The sequence below is a fragment of the Vanacampus margaritifer genome, chromosome 1, assembly GCF_051991255.1.
Source record: "Vanacampus margaritifer isolate UIUO_Vmar chromosome 1, RoL_Vmar_1.0, whole genome shotgun sequence".
Taxonomy (NCBI): domain Eukaryota; kingdom Metazoa; phylum Chordata; class Actinopteri; order Syngnathiformes; family Syngnathidae; genus Vanacampus; species Vanacampus margaritifer.
In genome coordinates, this window is record NC_135432.1 from 48,814,564 (window position 1) to 48,831,320 (window position 16,757).

At 39.4% G+C, this 16,757-nt stretch overlaps 1 protein-coding gene across 2 annotated transcripts in view; it reads right to left on the reverse strand.

Annotated features, from left to right (window-relative positions):
- Window positions 1-16,757, reverse strand: part of sntg2 (syntrophin, gamma 2) — a 68,784-nt gene that overhangs the window by 3,738 nt on the left and 48,289 nt on the right. For both annotated transcript variants that reach the window (XM_077569833.1, XM_077569750.1), the window contains exons 10-14: window positions 14,515-14,644; window positions 6,838-6,876; window positions 5,606-5,722; window positions 3,151-3,222; window positions 2,164-2,373 (exon numbers count right to left, since the gene is read on the reverse strand). In XM_077569833.1, coding sequence (XP_077425959.1) covers window positions 2,164-2,373; window positions 3,151-3,222; window positions 5,606-5,722; window positions 6,838-6,876; window positions 14,515-14,644 — 568 coding nt within the window. The remainder of the gene's footprint in view (window positions 1-2,163; window positions 2,374-3,150; window positions 3,223-5,605; window positions 5,723-6,837; window positions 6,877-14,514; window positions 14,645-16,757) is intronic.

The following is a 16,757-nucleotide window of genomic DNA, read 5'->3' on the forward strand; positions in this document are numbered from 1 at the left end:
CGTTATTTTTCAGTAATTGATTAATAAAAAAAAAAATTGTAAGGGCAAATAATATTACCTTACGGGTTGTTATTACATTATGGGGCTGATATTACGTTATCGGCTTCTGGAGCCCTCAAGGACCGGCGTTGTTTAACACCCATCCGAACGTTAGGTGACAGTCTAAATAATGGATTTTTCTGCACATCACGTAACACAAAAAAGCACCCCACTTCCCTAAAAAAATTAATTAAATAAAAATTCAAAGTACTTTTGTATAATGTTTCTTTGTGTGTCACAAGACTTCATCCCAATGTTCTTCACACACTCATTTGGAATACATATGTGTCACATATCCCTAGTTATTTCTTGAGTGTATTTGAGCGCAGTGAATATGACATGGGACATGTCACAGGTCCCATTTATAAAAGAGCTTCCAGCTGTGAAAGGGATAAGAAAGGCAGGGCAGCCTTTAGGTTCATGCTGTCACCCCAAATTAGACTCATGGTAAGCATGAGCACATCACTAATTGGAAAGGATTCTTCAGTGGGAATTACCAGCATGAAATATTTCTTACTGAAAATCTCCTTAGCAGAGTCTGACCTAAGTATAAGCACGAGAGGGACATGCTATAAAACATTTATGTGAGTGTCTGTTGCAAGTAATTTGGGACGGGCAATAAGCTGCTAAATACTTTCTGCTCTCGGCTTTTAAGAGTAGCTTATTAGACTGAAATGAACCATTCCGCTGACCTCTGCTGGCTAAGAGCTCCCATTCCATTACTGTGACAGATTGTCAGATAAAATTGTTAGGTCTCAACGGCAATTTAAGCTGTTTGAAATTAGCCTCACAGTCAAATGGGATGAGTTGGTGCTCGTCGACCTCATGCCATTTATCAAAAGGCGCAGTGAGAATTAGGGGTGGGAAGTTATTTTTAAGACAACATAATAGTTATGTAGTGGTCTCTAACATGGGAAAAACGAATCCCAACTAGTAGTTATGCCATAATGCATCCATCCATACTTGTCCTCATTGGGATCGACGCTGCACAGGTTACCAACCAATCACAGTCCATAATCTATATAAGGGGAAAAGTCATCATGCAAAACAATAAACGACTGCCCCACAGTTAAGTAGCAAATCGAGGCATGCAGTCAGTTTGTTTATTTTGTAGAACATGACAGTCAACAGTAATAATAACAAAAGGAAAGAATGTACTCTGCAAAGTGAATTGAGTGCATGTGTTGAACATTCTAATTGGCATTTTTATTTATTTTTTACTTTGAATTTGCCAAGTCTCACAAACGTTATTTTGATTGATTTGGGAGGTTCAAATATATGCACTTCACAGGTAATCAGGCAGAAATGTATCTGATTAGTCTATTCATCGATTGATTAATTGATAGATTAATTAGATAGATAGATAGATAGATCTTTATTTGATAGATTTGATAGATTAATTCTAAAAAATATTCGATAGTGACAGCACTAAACGGAGCCTTTTCCCAGCCAATCGTAGCGGCATTCCTCTTTTGTAATAAAATCAGGGCGGTTGGAGTGCACGCAAGCTCGACATTGCAAAAACAGAATTTGACTCGTTGGGATCAGTGCATGAAATTGGCAGGCAAACTGCAAGACCTCCCCTTGTGGATGAGGAAGTCGGCCGCACATGTGATGTGGGCAAGTGGAGACTCACAGACGTGCATTAGAATGTGACACCCCCCCAAGCCACGCAACAGTTGTGCCATGTTGTCAGGTTGGTGCTGTTAAGATGAATTATGAATAATTAGTTCAATGAATTGATTCAGAGGGATTGTCCCATGTTGTGGTCTTTATGAATTAAATAAATTACATCAACCACACACGTCTGTGGAGTGCCGAATCTGCCTGCGCCTCAATTAAATCCACCAAAATCACGTTGCACCAATTGCACCAATAGACAGACCTGGTTTTTGCGAAACTAAAATCTACTATATACCAAAATGGATTTGCGCCTGTTTTCATAGTGAGCGCACGGTCACCAGTCTACCACAATAAAGCCTTATATTAATGGCATAAAAAACATCACAGGTCATCTATCACATTGGTTTCTGAGAAGATATATCACTGTCATATGTCACTTGTCGTGACAGGCTGATTCACAGCCCCCTTGATTGACAGAAGTAGTTAAAATCCGGTACTCACTCGGATTCGCTGCACTTCCAAGAAGACAGCTCTTTGAAAGGACTTCTCCCAGACAGCCAGGTCAGAGGCCAGCTCCATTCTGAAGGTGTGGCTCTGTCCATGGCCGATGAGAATGCTGAAGCACAGAGACTCATTGTCCTGCTGCTCAAGTGAAGGCTCCAGACCCAAGTGAAGTCTTGCCTGAAGCCAGCAGTCTTCTGTCATCCACAGCTGGAAACACAACAATTAAAAACGTTCAGTTTGGGCCAGATGTTATTATTTGAACCACTGCTGAGACCACAATAGATGGGTTAAAATTGAACAGTCGACCATAATTTTTTCGTTTTTAGAAAATTATTGGATGTTACCTAAAGCCATACAAAAAGAGACAGAGAGAGAACATAGTTCAGTCATCATCTAAAAGATTAATTCCACAAGTTTTTTTTCTTGCATGTCTTTGGCTTTTTTGTGTCTTTATCAATATATACTTATTTGTTTATTAAATCCCACACCACAAATAAAGCCTATATAAACAAAAATTGCAAAAATTGAACTGATAGCCACTTGGGAGAGCAGTGTAGTTAGTGGGTCAAGTTAACTTAAGAATGCAAGGTTTTAAATGTTCAACTAATATGACCTTCCATCCAACCTCTTGCTCCACCTTACAATACTTAATCATCAACATTAAGGTTGAGGATTTTGTTTTTACTAGTGTTGGCTTATGATAACCAATTTGCCAATTACTTTACCAATGAGAATCCAAAATTCTGACCGTATGTAATTGATTACTGACAATTTGGATTTGAAGAAATAGAGGTAAAATTCCTTTGTTGTAAAGTTATTATAGAAATATTTTGTAATATATGGTATATAGTAAGTCTGGGCAATAACCGCAACATTATTTTACACTACTATGAAGGAAAACTGTATTACAGGACTTAATCAGAATGTGACTTTTGAGTTTTTTGTTTTGCTTCAATAATGTTTCACATCAAAAAACAGGCATACCTTGTGAACCTTGAAAAGCACCTCATAGAGGTTGTATGTCGTTTCTGCTTGACCCCATTCAACAGCACTGAGCTGAGGAAAAAAAAACGAGTGTGTGAGAAAATACAAACATAAGAGCGTTAACAAAAGCGTTTGGCACTTTTTAGCAGCTTCTATTTGTTAAATAAAGTTACTATGCGGTGAGCTGTTAATGGCTTAACTATTTTTATTGTCACATGACTCCCAGTTAGAAAGAAAGCCACTTTGCATGATTACACAGTACACCAAATTTACAAGTACTACAAATTCATATAGTAAATAAAATACTATAAAATAAGAAGGAGCCTTAGCTGGTGTGTGAGGCAGAGAAATTCTGACTAGATATAGTCGGACTCTCCTCCACACACGGCTTGGGCTCTGGTACCAATCCTTTCGAGAGGGGTTGGACTCTCTTCCACTCTGGAGTTGCCCACAGTAAGAGGCGCAGAGCCGGTGTGAGCATACTTATTGCCCACCAGCTTGGCGCCTGTACGTTGGGGTTTACCCCGGTGAACGAGAGGGTAACCTCCCCCCGCCTTCAGGTGGGGGGACGGCTCCCGATTGTTGTCTGAGCATATGCACCAAACAGCAGCTCAGAGTACCCACCCTTTTTGGAGTCCCTAAAGGGTGTGCTGGAGAGCGCTCCCCCTATGGACCCCCTTGTTCTGCTGGGGGACTTCAACACTCACGTGGGCAATGACAGTGAGACCTGAGTGGGGTTTTAGTCCCGGCCGTGGAACAGTAGACCAGCTCTACACCCTCGGCAGGATCCTCGAGGGTGTATGGGAGTTCGCCAGTCTACATGTGTTTTGTGGATTTGGAGAAGGCGTTTGACTGTGTCTCTCGGGGAGTCCTGTGGGGGGTGCTTTGGGAGTACGGGGTACCGAGCCCCCTGATACGGGCTGTTCGGTCCCTGTACGGCTGTTGTCAGAGTTTGGTCCGCATTGCCGGCAGTAAGTCGGATTTGTTCCCAGTGAGGGTTGGACTCCGCCAAGGCTGCCCTTTGTCACCGATTCTGTTCATAACTTTTATGGACAGAATTTTTAGGCGCAGCCGAAGCATTGAAGGGGTCCGGTTTGGTGGCCTCAGTATTGCATCTCTGCTTTTTGCAGATGAAGTGGTGCTGTTGGATTCATCAAGCCGCGATCTCCAACTCTCACTGGAGAGGTTTGCAGCCGAGTGTGAAGCGGTTGGGATGAGGATCAGCACTTCCAAATCTGAGACCATGGTCCTCAGTCGGAAAAGGGTGGCATGCCATCTCCGGGTCAGGTGAGGTCCTACCCCAAGTGGAGGAGTTCAAGTATCTTGGGGTCTTGTTCACGAGTGAGGATGGAGCGGGAGATCGACAGGCGGATCGGTGCTGCGTCTACAGTGATGCGGTCTCTGTATCGGTCTGTTGTGGTGAAGGAGGAGCTGAGCCAAAAGGCGAAGCTCTCGATTTACCGGTCAATCTACGTTCCCACCCTCACCTATGGTCATGAGCAGTGGGTCATAACCGAACGAACAAGATCCCGGATACAAGCAGCCGAAATGAATTTTACTCCGCAGGGTGTCCGGGCTCTCCCTTAGAGATAGCGTGAGAAGCTCGGTCATCCGGGAGGGACTCAGGGTCGAGCCACTACTCCTCCGTGTTGAGAGGAGCCAGTTGAGGTGGCTTGGGCATCTGGTTCTGCTCTTTTTATTGACAAAATGTGACCTCCTAATCCAAATGTCACTATGCACAAGAAATAAAACTACTAATTATAGACTAATGTCCAGTTTAAATTTGTGGAAATAAAGTGAGTTGGAACTCATTGGCAGGCCTTATATCAACTGACAATGTACCACCAACCTACTACAAGCCAACAAACCAAAGTTAGACATGAAAGTCTCACAAAGTAAGCCACAAACTTAACTGTGATAGTCTTGTGTAACACACTACAAAGCAAGTAGTGCTACACAGAGGACTAAAAATAAGCAAATGCAATTCTAAACAACTACCACAAAAGCATCGCTAAATTCAAAAATGAAAAAAATCAACATTTAGGTTAATAGTACGGTGTCAACTGAGTGTACAGTACAGAAAAATACAGTACATGATAAATCCTCTCAACAGCATTGAACTGTACTAGCCATGTATGCATTCTCGGTGATCATTGTGGTGCAGTCAAGCAGCGCAGTCAGGGCCAATCACAGATCACTAAGCAGCAGATTAAAACAGCTCCAGCACACACCCTAACAAGTAGCAGTGTGATGGCACAGGTTGTATTTTTTTTTCACACTTTACATGTTATGGAAATGGAAATGCAAAACAAATGCATGCATATCTTACTTACTGTTAGTTGAAAATTTCAGACCTCATAAAGGTAGTATAAAAATGTAACCATGCACTTCAGTTACATATTAACTGTTCGCGAAGTGTTTATCAAAAAAGCATAAATGATTAAATATAGATTACCGGTGGACTTCTGAAGATATGAAAATATTGCCCTCTCAGTGCCAGGAACTTGAAAGTTGTTTTTGGAAAAGCAGCCCGGCCCTCGGATTTTGCACAAGCCCAGCCCATGTGAACAATCTGTCGATGAAGAGGAGAACAAACCACTTATTTACTCAACCTTAGAGCATTAGACAACTAGAAAAATTCCCGCTATTAAGAGGAGGCCTTTTAAAATAATTGCTTATGATATTGTAAATCAGGACACACAGCTGTTGATTGGTTGATAGAGAATTGTTATTTCTAAATTATGTTATAAACGGGATGGAACGTTTGGCTCAGCATTTTCTATTTGGGTGTTCATTTATCTTGGTTCCTGCCAATAGTGCAACAGTGCGAGTGGCACAAATTCTACTTCACTTTTACAATTGCTAAACCTGCACAATTTTGTTTGTTTCATGCTTTATGTATTTGTAAGTTAATTGTTTCGTTTGGTTTGTCTAAACAGGATAATCTCCACCTTTGTGGGCTTCTTGGAGACATTTCTGAATGGAAATTAAATAGAAAGGCTTTCAAATATATAGGCTAATAATATAAAGGCTTTCAAATATATTTGTGTTTCATGTTACATGCAATCTTGCTATAATTTGACGTTTTACACACCAGCTGTTGAAACACAAACTATGTTAGGGTGTATCAAACCAAACATACCACTTGATGTAAATAGGAAATGCAACTAGACAAAGTGCAATTTATGCAGAAATTGCGTGGGAATACTGAAAAGCTGAATGCTATTATCTGAAAGCTAAGAGTTGAATGCATGTGCTTATGAAGTAAATTGAAAGATAAATTACTGAAGTACTAAGTACTGTTCAGCATTCCCACAATTATAGCTACCTCAAAGAAGCAATGATTTTGGGGGGAGAAGTTGAAAATTGGACATTCTGTTTATTTCATATTGTCAGTGCTTGTTGACAAACTGGGACACTATTTTATACAGCATTATTGAGAGCAAACTTTGTTAGTGCAAGATAACTATATATATATATATATATATATATATATATATATATATATATATATATATATATATATATGCAACAAACAACATGTACAGTATGTACTGTACAAGTGCTACGTTTAACATTAGTAAATAACGAGTTTTCACCAAAAGTGAGCAAGCTTATGCCCGTTTAACATCCAATGTGAATGCAACAATTTCACTATTCATTTGTGGTAGGCCAGCGGTTGCATACCTGATCATCTGAAGAGCTGTACTTATTAGCCAGCTTAATCTGTCACAAAAAGAGAATGATCATTTGTGAGAGAGAGAAATGCACATTTGACATTCTTATATAAAGCTATGATGAACATTACAAACCCATAAAACAATACTAAACTATATTTCAAAATATTCTTTAACATACCTGAGTGGATCTCTCATTAAACACAACAGATGGGAAACATGCAATAAAGTAATAATGATGATTTATAATGTACTCCTCTTGATATGTTTCACATATTATAGGATCTTAAAGATAATAAGAAACGTCACTCGCAAATGTCAAAGAAACCAGCATACAGTATTTAAAAAAAAGGCATTTTAAAGATGATATTTTGCGTGTTGCTATTTCTTTCTTTCTTTCTTTCTTTCTTTCTTTCTATTTAGTTTTTTTGTTATTACCAGAACAAAACAGCCATGTTTGTGACACTTACATTTTAGTCATAATAAATGGCACAGATGATGCCAAATGTATCTCCATTGTTTCTAATTAGGAAATTGAAATGATTCACAAGTAATCTCACAAGTGCTGTCTTATTAATTTATTAATCTTTTTTTTTTTTTTACAGAACAAAGCCTGCAGTTGCTAAGTCAGTGAGTATATTTCACTTTACATTACAAAGAGAGAAACATCACACTTACTGGACTGCCTGAGATTTTCCTTTTTGTACACACAACAAAAATATAAACGCATCACTTTTGTTTTTGTTCCCACATTTTATGAGATGAACACATACCCAATATTACCATTTCTCTCAAATATTGTTCACAAACCAGTTTAAATCTGTGATAGTGAGCACTCCTCAATTGCCCAATGTTGCCTACAATAACAATTTGTTTATCATTTATGTAGAGAATCTACTTGCTCTAACACTTAATGACCATACATGAGATTAAAAAAAAAAAGTGGAATGGTCTAAGATCACAGTGTGATTTGCAGTACTATCAATATTTAACAGAAATTAGCCTTGGGAATATAATTGCCTTATGTTTCACCGCAATGTTAATGCATGGTACTGGTCTGCTCAGCTCTATGCTGTTTTACTTGTACCTGTAGTCAAGGATAAAACAGGGAAGATATCCAGTATGGACAACTGTAGACCTATTGCATTGGCCAATGTAATATCTAAGGTTTTGGATATAATTATGCTGGAGAGATTTTAGCAACACGTTGTCATCGCTGATGAGCACCTTGGCTTTAAAAGGAAACATGGAACTAATATGTGTATCTATGCCCTGAAGGAGGCAGTGAGTAAATACAGGGACCAGAACTCCACTATGTTCCTGTGCTTCTTAGATGCCTCAAAGACATTTGATCGCATTAATCATGGTAAGCTTTTTGCAAAATTGCTACGAGGGGTTCCTCCTTACCTATTCCGTGTTTTACAGTTCTGGCACTCGCATCAAACAGTGCAGGTTAAATGGGGAACTGTAATATTGGATTATTTCAATGTGACTAATGGGGTAAGACAGGGTCACCCATGCTTTTTAACCTGTATATGGACGATCCGTTTCAAAGGTTAAAACATTGTAAGACTGGCTGTATGGTGACGGAAAGGCTTTTAAATCACCTATTATATGCAGATGATCTAGTCATCATGTCACCTTATTCTGCAGGCCTTCAGCAGTTACTTAGGGTGTGTTCGGAATATGGTGACCAATTTGATGTCAAGTCCAATTTTCAAAAAAAAAGTGTAGTAATGGTTGTGAGGTCTAGAGAGCAAAATAAAACAAAACTATTGTGTTTGATCCATCTGGTGGAGTACTTTCTGTGGTGGATAAAGTAAAATATCTTGGTCACATCATCAGGAGTGATCTTTCTGATAATGATGACATTCAAAGGCAGTATTGTAAATTGTATGCACATGCCGATATGCTGGTACGAAAATTTGGAATATGCACAGAGAAAGTGAAAATAGCTTTGTTTAATGCCTATTGCACACCACTCTACACTGCCCCCCTATGATGCTGGTATACACAGTTTAAATTGAGAAAGCTGCAAGTTGCATACAATGATTCTCTGAGGCTCCGGTTGAAGGTCCCTCGGTGGACAAGGGCCAGTCAGCTGTTTGTGCAGAATAATGTACTCACATTGAAAGCTGTTATACGGAACTCTGTATATACATTTTTAATGAGACTTATGGACTCTGAAAATGAAATGAAAACCTGAGCACAGTAGTGTAAGGTACACCTCTGTGCTCTGGAGGTGCTGGAGAGAGTGCTTGTATCGTTTGTAATTGTATTATCTATTTTTTGTTTGTCTCTTTTATGTTATTTTATGGACCTTCTTTGAGTCTGAAATAAAAAATTGATTGATTGATTTGGTAAATTTCATATATATATATATATATATATATATATGAAATTTACCAGATTGTGACTTAGGAGGTTTCAGCCCGACGACAGCAATATTCAATAAAGGTTTGTATTTTTTTATTTAACATTTAATTATAATTAAACACATTTTCATCAACATGGCAAGATGTAATGGTATGATCAAGTATCAATAGTTGCAATGCCTTGTACTTTGACTCAGTCTGGGAAAAAAATGGTATTGGTCCATCCCCAATTATTATTATTTATTATGAGTACATTATTTCATTGTAGTTTTGTCTTGCCAAATTCTCACAGAATCTTAATACTCAATGCACCGTAATTGCAACCAATTATGTATAAGTTTGTTTATACAATGCACCCAAAAAATTCCACAAGGATAAAAAGATTTTTCTCAACAAACAATGGCGCAATGTTTAAATCTAATCATCATAAGCAATAGGTACAGGCACACAATAGACGCCAAATGGGGCTTTAAGCCCCTGCCGTTTTTCTTCCTAAAAAACAAGTGATACTTCTTTTTCTTAATGATTTTTTTTTTTTAACATGAAAATAGGGCCCACAGTGTCACGGCTTCTTTTTTTTTGCTAACCTTTTTGATAAACCCAGTGAATATATAAGAAAAAATGTCCTTGTGTGGCCAAATTAGTTGTAGAAATCTGTTGAACATTCAACAGGTCAGTGAGTTTAAGGGTTCTCTAATAAATAAGTCAGAGTGGTCCAATTGTTTATTTATGATTAACTTACAAGAAGTGGTCTTTTTCTCAGTTGAGACCCCTCAAAATGTCTGTGCACATCCCTGATCAGCAAAGTGTAGACATGTAAAGGCAAATTTTAATGCACCGCACACAGCCATCACAACTGCTTTCTCTTAAGCCTTTTCAAAAGAACATTAGAGAACAACAACAGCAGGCAGCTTCCATCACGCCCGATGTCATCCACAGAAGTAACACGTGAGGGACCGAGGGAAAACTCCTGGCTTTTTCAAGATAGAAGGTCATTCAAACAAAAGATCAGTTCCTCCAAAGCCTCCACACAATTACATCCTGATTGGCCGTTTAGCAATCGCATTCCACTGTCACAATTAGGGGACAAGGACGTGAATTAATTGCATGTTCAATAAAAAGGCAGCTGCGCAATCAGCATGTGACCACATATGTCCGCATTCTTACATCAATGCGTCATCACATCAGTGTGATAATCAAAGTCAAATAAGAGGAAATCAGCTAGGAGTGTGCATGTTGAATGACTATTTAGCAGCCATTAATTAGGTACAAAAGAGTCTCCATTATGGCAGCACAGGGGCTGAGCTGCCATTGTAACTCACTGAGTGCTTATTAGTGTCATCAATGAGTACTGTTCCAACCAGGTTTCCGCAGCCTGTAGACCGCAATCGTGTGGAAAACATTATTTATTTTTATATAAACTGAGGGGCTGCTTATAGAAGGTCAAAGTTATTAAATTATAAATTATTGCCGATTAATTAAATGACAAAAAACAACAACATACATTCACTTACAGATGACATTATCAAACAACAGCTATTGGCATGGACCAGAACACAAAGTAAGATGCATGCTCGGGGTTTAGAAATGACAAGAGTCAAGACAAGACAAGATTACCGAATGAACAATACTGAGCTCTCTCAAGAGAGGAAAAAAAAAGAAAAAGAAATGACAAGAGTGTTTTTGGAGCCATTAATCCTGGTGAAATACAACACTGCTGTTGAGTCCATCTAAAAGGTAAAAATGTTATTCGATGAAAATGGAAGACACATGTACAGTAGTTACCTCCATTCATAGATGCTGTCACTCATAAGTGGACATTCAAGAGCTAATGGCTGACTTCATTTCTGCTAACTAAAAAATATTTTTAACAAATATCAACAAATCTCAGGGTCAGCGTGCAATTTAATTTTCAGGCATGGGCCCTCAGTAGATTCTTAACTCATTCAAACACAAAAACGTATAAATACGTTTTTTAATACATTGTTACTCCCAAAAATGTTTCCTGGATCCGCCAATCAAATGAAGTGTTACACCCAACTCTCTACTTCTCAGCTTTTCCATATGTCAAGCTATGGCATGGCATACAATAAGCTAGTAAAATCCAGAAGCACGTAAGGACTACCCAACTACAGATAGGTAGATACCACACACCCATTCTAAACTGTGTGGATATGGCAATGCAAAGCTAGAACAGTCAAAGACGCCAGCACATTTTATTTGCGTGCACGGCAGGAAAATAATTAGCCTTTTATTATAAAATGTTATATATTGATATTACACAGGAGTTCACAACAAATGTAAACGACTTCGTTTGGGTTCAGAAATAAGCAAATTAGTCCATGCGTTGTCTTTGATGGGAATGTAGATTTCTCAAAAATTGCTGCCAGTTACACACGTTGTTTAACCAGCTGCAAAAGCATGCTGGTGCATCTCGTCTTCTATTCATATCTATGTACCCACCAGCACACAACGTGGAATGTGAAAAATATATTGTAGCTTACATGACTCACCTCTCAACTCGAGGGGTGTAACGATAATGGCAATATTTTGCAATAATAAAACTGCCCCAATATTGTCGGCATGTCACAATATTAAAACAGCACATCTGATAAAAATGTCAGATTTATTTCCATTTGTGCAGTTCCAGGTGCCCTCGGGTGGCTAGTTTTTTAGTGCAGTTTAATTTTCATTAGGGATGTTTCAACTTAACAACCAATCGTTTTATTTAGGTGTGTGGGAGCAGAAAGGAATTACACATCTCCACCATCTCTTCTCAGATAATGTTTATATCATATACAGCCTTGCTCCAAAAATACAAAATAAAAAACGGAAATGTTTTACATTATCTGCAAGTTAAAAGTATGATAAAGAAACAAATTCCAACACTTCGGGGTACTCTCCAACCGCCTGTTTTAGCTAAAGATATTACCAAGCTTTCTCCGATAACAAAAAAAACCTCTCAAAAATATATAAGTTACTTTCACATACTGATAAAATGTCTCTACCCATCTCGAAATGGGAGACAGACTTGTCTATAGCTCCGGAATCTGACTTTTGGATTCAAGTTTGTGAAAACGTATTTAAAATGACAAAACACACAAATTTAAAACTTATCCAATATAAAATTATTCATAGAACATACATTACTCAATATATGATGAAGAAAATGGGACTCTCAGACTACGACATTTGTCTCCAGTGTTTACAAAACACTACAGACACTTATTTTCATGCTTTATGGTTATGCACTCCGGTTATGTATTTCTGGACTAAAGTCTTAGAAAAACTTTCCGCTATCTTGGACTGTAGGATACCTTTATTTCCAAACTTGTGTTTGCTAGGTGACCTAACAACAACTGACTTACCACATAACTACGACTATCGCAAAAAAAACAATTCTTGTTAACTGGAAAAATAAACAAACTCTGAATATTGACCAATATATCATATTTTAATGGAAAAAATATCTCCCTCAAATAAAAAACAAATATCAAAATTTATAGAAACACGGTCTACGTGTATAGAATATTTTAACCTAAATCTGGTTACTTAATTCTGCCTGCTAGCGAGAGCCACGACATCGCGATAACGTACATTGCTGTTTCTGTATTTGGCAATTTGTAACTAATGGTTGTGTTTTTATAGTCAGGAACCCAGTTGCTGCCAGTAGGATCGAGCAGACTACATCAAACGACACCTTAATCAACTCCTCAAGATTCACCTCCAATGGGCACTAAGGGTTAATATTCGGATTCACTGCATGCCATTGGGTTAATTCTTCCGGCTGGGCGTGGGCGGCTCTGCCCCTCTGTTGGGTGCTGGGTGGCGGCTGCGTCTTGGCCGTTCCCTGGGTCTCTTGGGGGGTGCTGCGTTGCGGGGTTCTCCCTGGTGTCCGGGGCGGCGCCGCCCCAGCGCGGTCCGTCGCTCCGGGCCCGGCGACGCGGTTCGGGGCCTGTGGGCCGGTGGGGTACCTGGCGGGCCTGCCGTGCCCCGTCCTGCTGTGTTGGGTTGGGGGCGCGGGCCATGTTGGGGTGGGGGGTGCTGCTGGCTCCTGGGTTTGCACTCCGGCCGGTGACCCCTGGGGGGCCCTGAGGTGTTGCTTCCTCTGGTCGTTGAATCGGTGGAGGCTGGTGTCTGTGGATCTTACTCTGCTTCATCTGTCCTTCCTTCCTTTTCTCATTCTCTCCTTTGGTCTCTTGAGGTCTCCCTAATTTGTTGGAATTTAGATGTTTCTGGGGTTGGTGAAAGACTCTGGTTGGTAACCCGGTGGGTAGTAGGTAATGTCTGGTCGGTGCTGGATTTCACTTTCCTTTCTTTTCTTTTATCCTTCCTCAGGTATCCTGACAACCTCACGACTCTAGCTGAATTCTGAAGTATTCGGTTTAGGTGAACGGTATGGGGTTTTTAATAGGTTTTAGGTGAACTAATGAATACACACTCACACACACGCACCCATGCACACACACACTCACCCACATACCATTCCCACACCCATTCAAATAAAAATTAATAAAAAAAAAAAAAAAAGAGCAATGATGATGACATGTCAAATCGGTAAAATTACCGAATGAACAATACTGAGCTCTCCACAAAAAAATTTAAAAAAGAAGGGAAAAAAAGGGATGTTTTGGCCCTCTATGTTTAAAATCTACATTAATCGTCAGATTAAGGGGAACATAATAGGCTTCTGAACAGTCAGAGTCAACATGTGGATGAACTCAATGTGTGCGTGCATTAACAAGTAAGTGCCTTAATATTAAGTCTTATTAGAAATTGTACGTAGTTTATATGCATTGCTGTTATGTACAAAAGCACAATGTTGTGCTTTTTTTTTTTACAATATTGTGACCTTTCTTTTTTTTTATATCGCCAACCTCCCCACAATGTCATGAAAATTATCGTATCGTGACCTTTGTATCGTGATGTTTGGATATCGTTACATCCCTACGCATGACCATCGGCACCGTCATCGATGTACCTGCCATTGTGGAGGCAAAGGGACTACAACACAAGACGTGCTCTGTCACGTTGTTTCCCGACTTGTCATATTTAGCTGGCCAAATCGAAATATGGTGAAGACTTAGCAAAGTAACGTCAAATGGCTTGGTTGTCAGCTACTGTATATGATGAAAAATAAATAAATCACCTTTGACAACTTTCTGTCAACGGCGAGATTGTTAATGTAAATAATCTTTATTACTGAAGATCACCTCTTGTACTAATTCTCAAACCTTGGGTTTGTCTGTTCACTTTCATTTTTTATAGAGAAAATGAGAGATAAAGGTTCTTCAATGTATAAAAATACTTACATTCTCCAGGGTCAAGTCATTGATCTTTGTCGATATTGCTTGGAGCCAGTCTGTGGTTTCTGTTGCACTGCAAAATTGAAGAATATTGGGCCTGGCTGCATTCAAGGCTGAGACTTCAAAACAGTTCGACCTGGTGAAACACAGAGGTCAGAACAAAAGAGCGGCGCTGGAGAAGACTGAAAGCAATACTGTTAGAGAGATGCAAAGACAGGTTGTTACGTCTGTCACGTTACATCAGATGGAGAATCAACGAAAAGTGATGTATTACAAAATGTTGGTTTGACTCCCAGTTTTTAATATCTAGCAATCTTTTGCATCTCAATACAACATGAAATAAAATATGATGAATTCATTGATCCCACAGCAAGGAAAATCACAAGAGATGTGGACACTCGCCCACAAATTACATACACATATCAATCAATAGATAGAAAATCAATTTTCTATTACATATCTCAGCTGACAGGACGGACGATCAAAACTCTTTAATGTGTCTGGTGAATGACGAGAGCACGGCGTGGGGGAGGGTGACTTTCCCGATCGCATATTGTTTCTTTAGGAACGCTACGAGGCTTACCTTGCTTTCTTTATATGCCTTTCACATTGCTCGGAAGAAAGCCAGCCGCCATTCTACGTCACTACGCACTGAATACGAAGTTGCGACGTAGATAATGGCGGCGTACGTCCAAATAACGTTTCTACAAAAAATTTTTAACTGGAAATGAATTGTGAAAAATGAATGTAATAGTTATGTTAGTAACAATTATATAAATAATATAGAGCAAACTTTCCTTTTAATGCCGAGCTCAAGCTACACGACTTTTTGTTTTGTTGTGTGTGTGTTGCTATGTCATCTTACTAGACATGGTGCCATAAATTTGTTGTTTCTTAGACAGAGAGAGCACTACAATTCAAATGGATGTTGTGTTTCTCAATGTACAGTATACTACTTAAATATTTAACTTTATAAATATGTGCCTGAAATTGATTTTTCCCCACTTTTAATTCATGCAAATCCTTCATAAATTGAAATACAGTAACTACAAAGGTATAAGGTAAGATAAAAGCCAGCTGACTGAGGAACTCAAAGGAATGGGCAGCTGGAATGTGAGCATCAGACAAATCTTCCCTTTAAGAGGTGTCAGATGTGAATAGGAAGAGATATATACTGCGAATCAGATTTTAAAAATAGACCCCAATTCATTTTTGTGATTCTCACTTGACACACGACATGGTTTGATTTTAGTTTGACAAATGTGTCTGTCAAATCAGTTTCACGTCAATCATTATTGGTTAAATGGAATTATATATAGTGTAGTGATAATTGGGTCGTTGTTATGTCGGACTTAGAAGTTGTAATTTCTTCAACTACCTCTAGGGGCACCACATTGACTTTGCTTGGTTGTAGCAGCAAAATAAACGATAAAAATCCTATATCAAACGCTAATAATCTGAAGTCGCTACTATGTATAATTACAGAGCTCTTTGCATTAGTATGAGAATTAATAATCCACTCCAAAACACAGATGATTCAAATGGGATGGAATTTCTAGACCACACATTTATTTAGTAATTACACATAATAACACAGTATCATTCACAGCCTAACCTAACTCGCAAACAGAAATAAAATACAAACAAGAAGATGAAAAGAAAACATGCAACCTAACAAAAATAAGATAAAAAGGTCAATGGGACAAAAGTGGAATCGGGGTTCGGATGTGGAAGCTTTTGACTTGTCAAATTTTAGATTGGAAACATGAATAGTTGCACCACTGTTTTTTGTCAGATTGGCAATAAAGGCACAATTTACGTATTGATTCGGATGCACGGTGGGGCAGATTGGCAATGTGTTCTCGGTTGAAGAAAAGAACACTGTAATCCACAGTTGAAGGCGGCCGGTAAGCGCACGGTAGGATGCTGCAGCAAAGTCAATCGTTGGTGACGGTGGGCGCACGGCTGGAATGCCGTGGCAGGTCCTCGGATGGTTGAGTCCGGCTCCGTGTCCCAAAATTGGGGGACATGCCGCTGAAGGAGCTAGGTAGCTCGGCCGGGGTCGATCGGTGCCGGCGTGAAGTCTCTCACGTGCAAGATGGAACTGGGCCCGCAGCTGATGGGGCGCTCCAGCCGCTGGTTGAGCTGGAGTTTGGTTGCGCCGCTGGCACGCATCGTCTCCCTGTGTGACAGGCGACATGAACCCGGTGGGCTGGAAGCCGCGTGGTTCAGGGAGCGCATGATTGGGG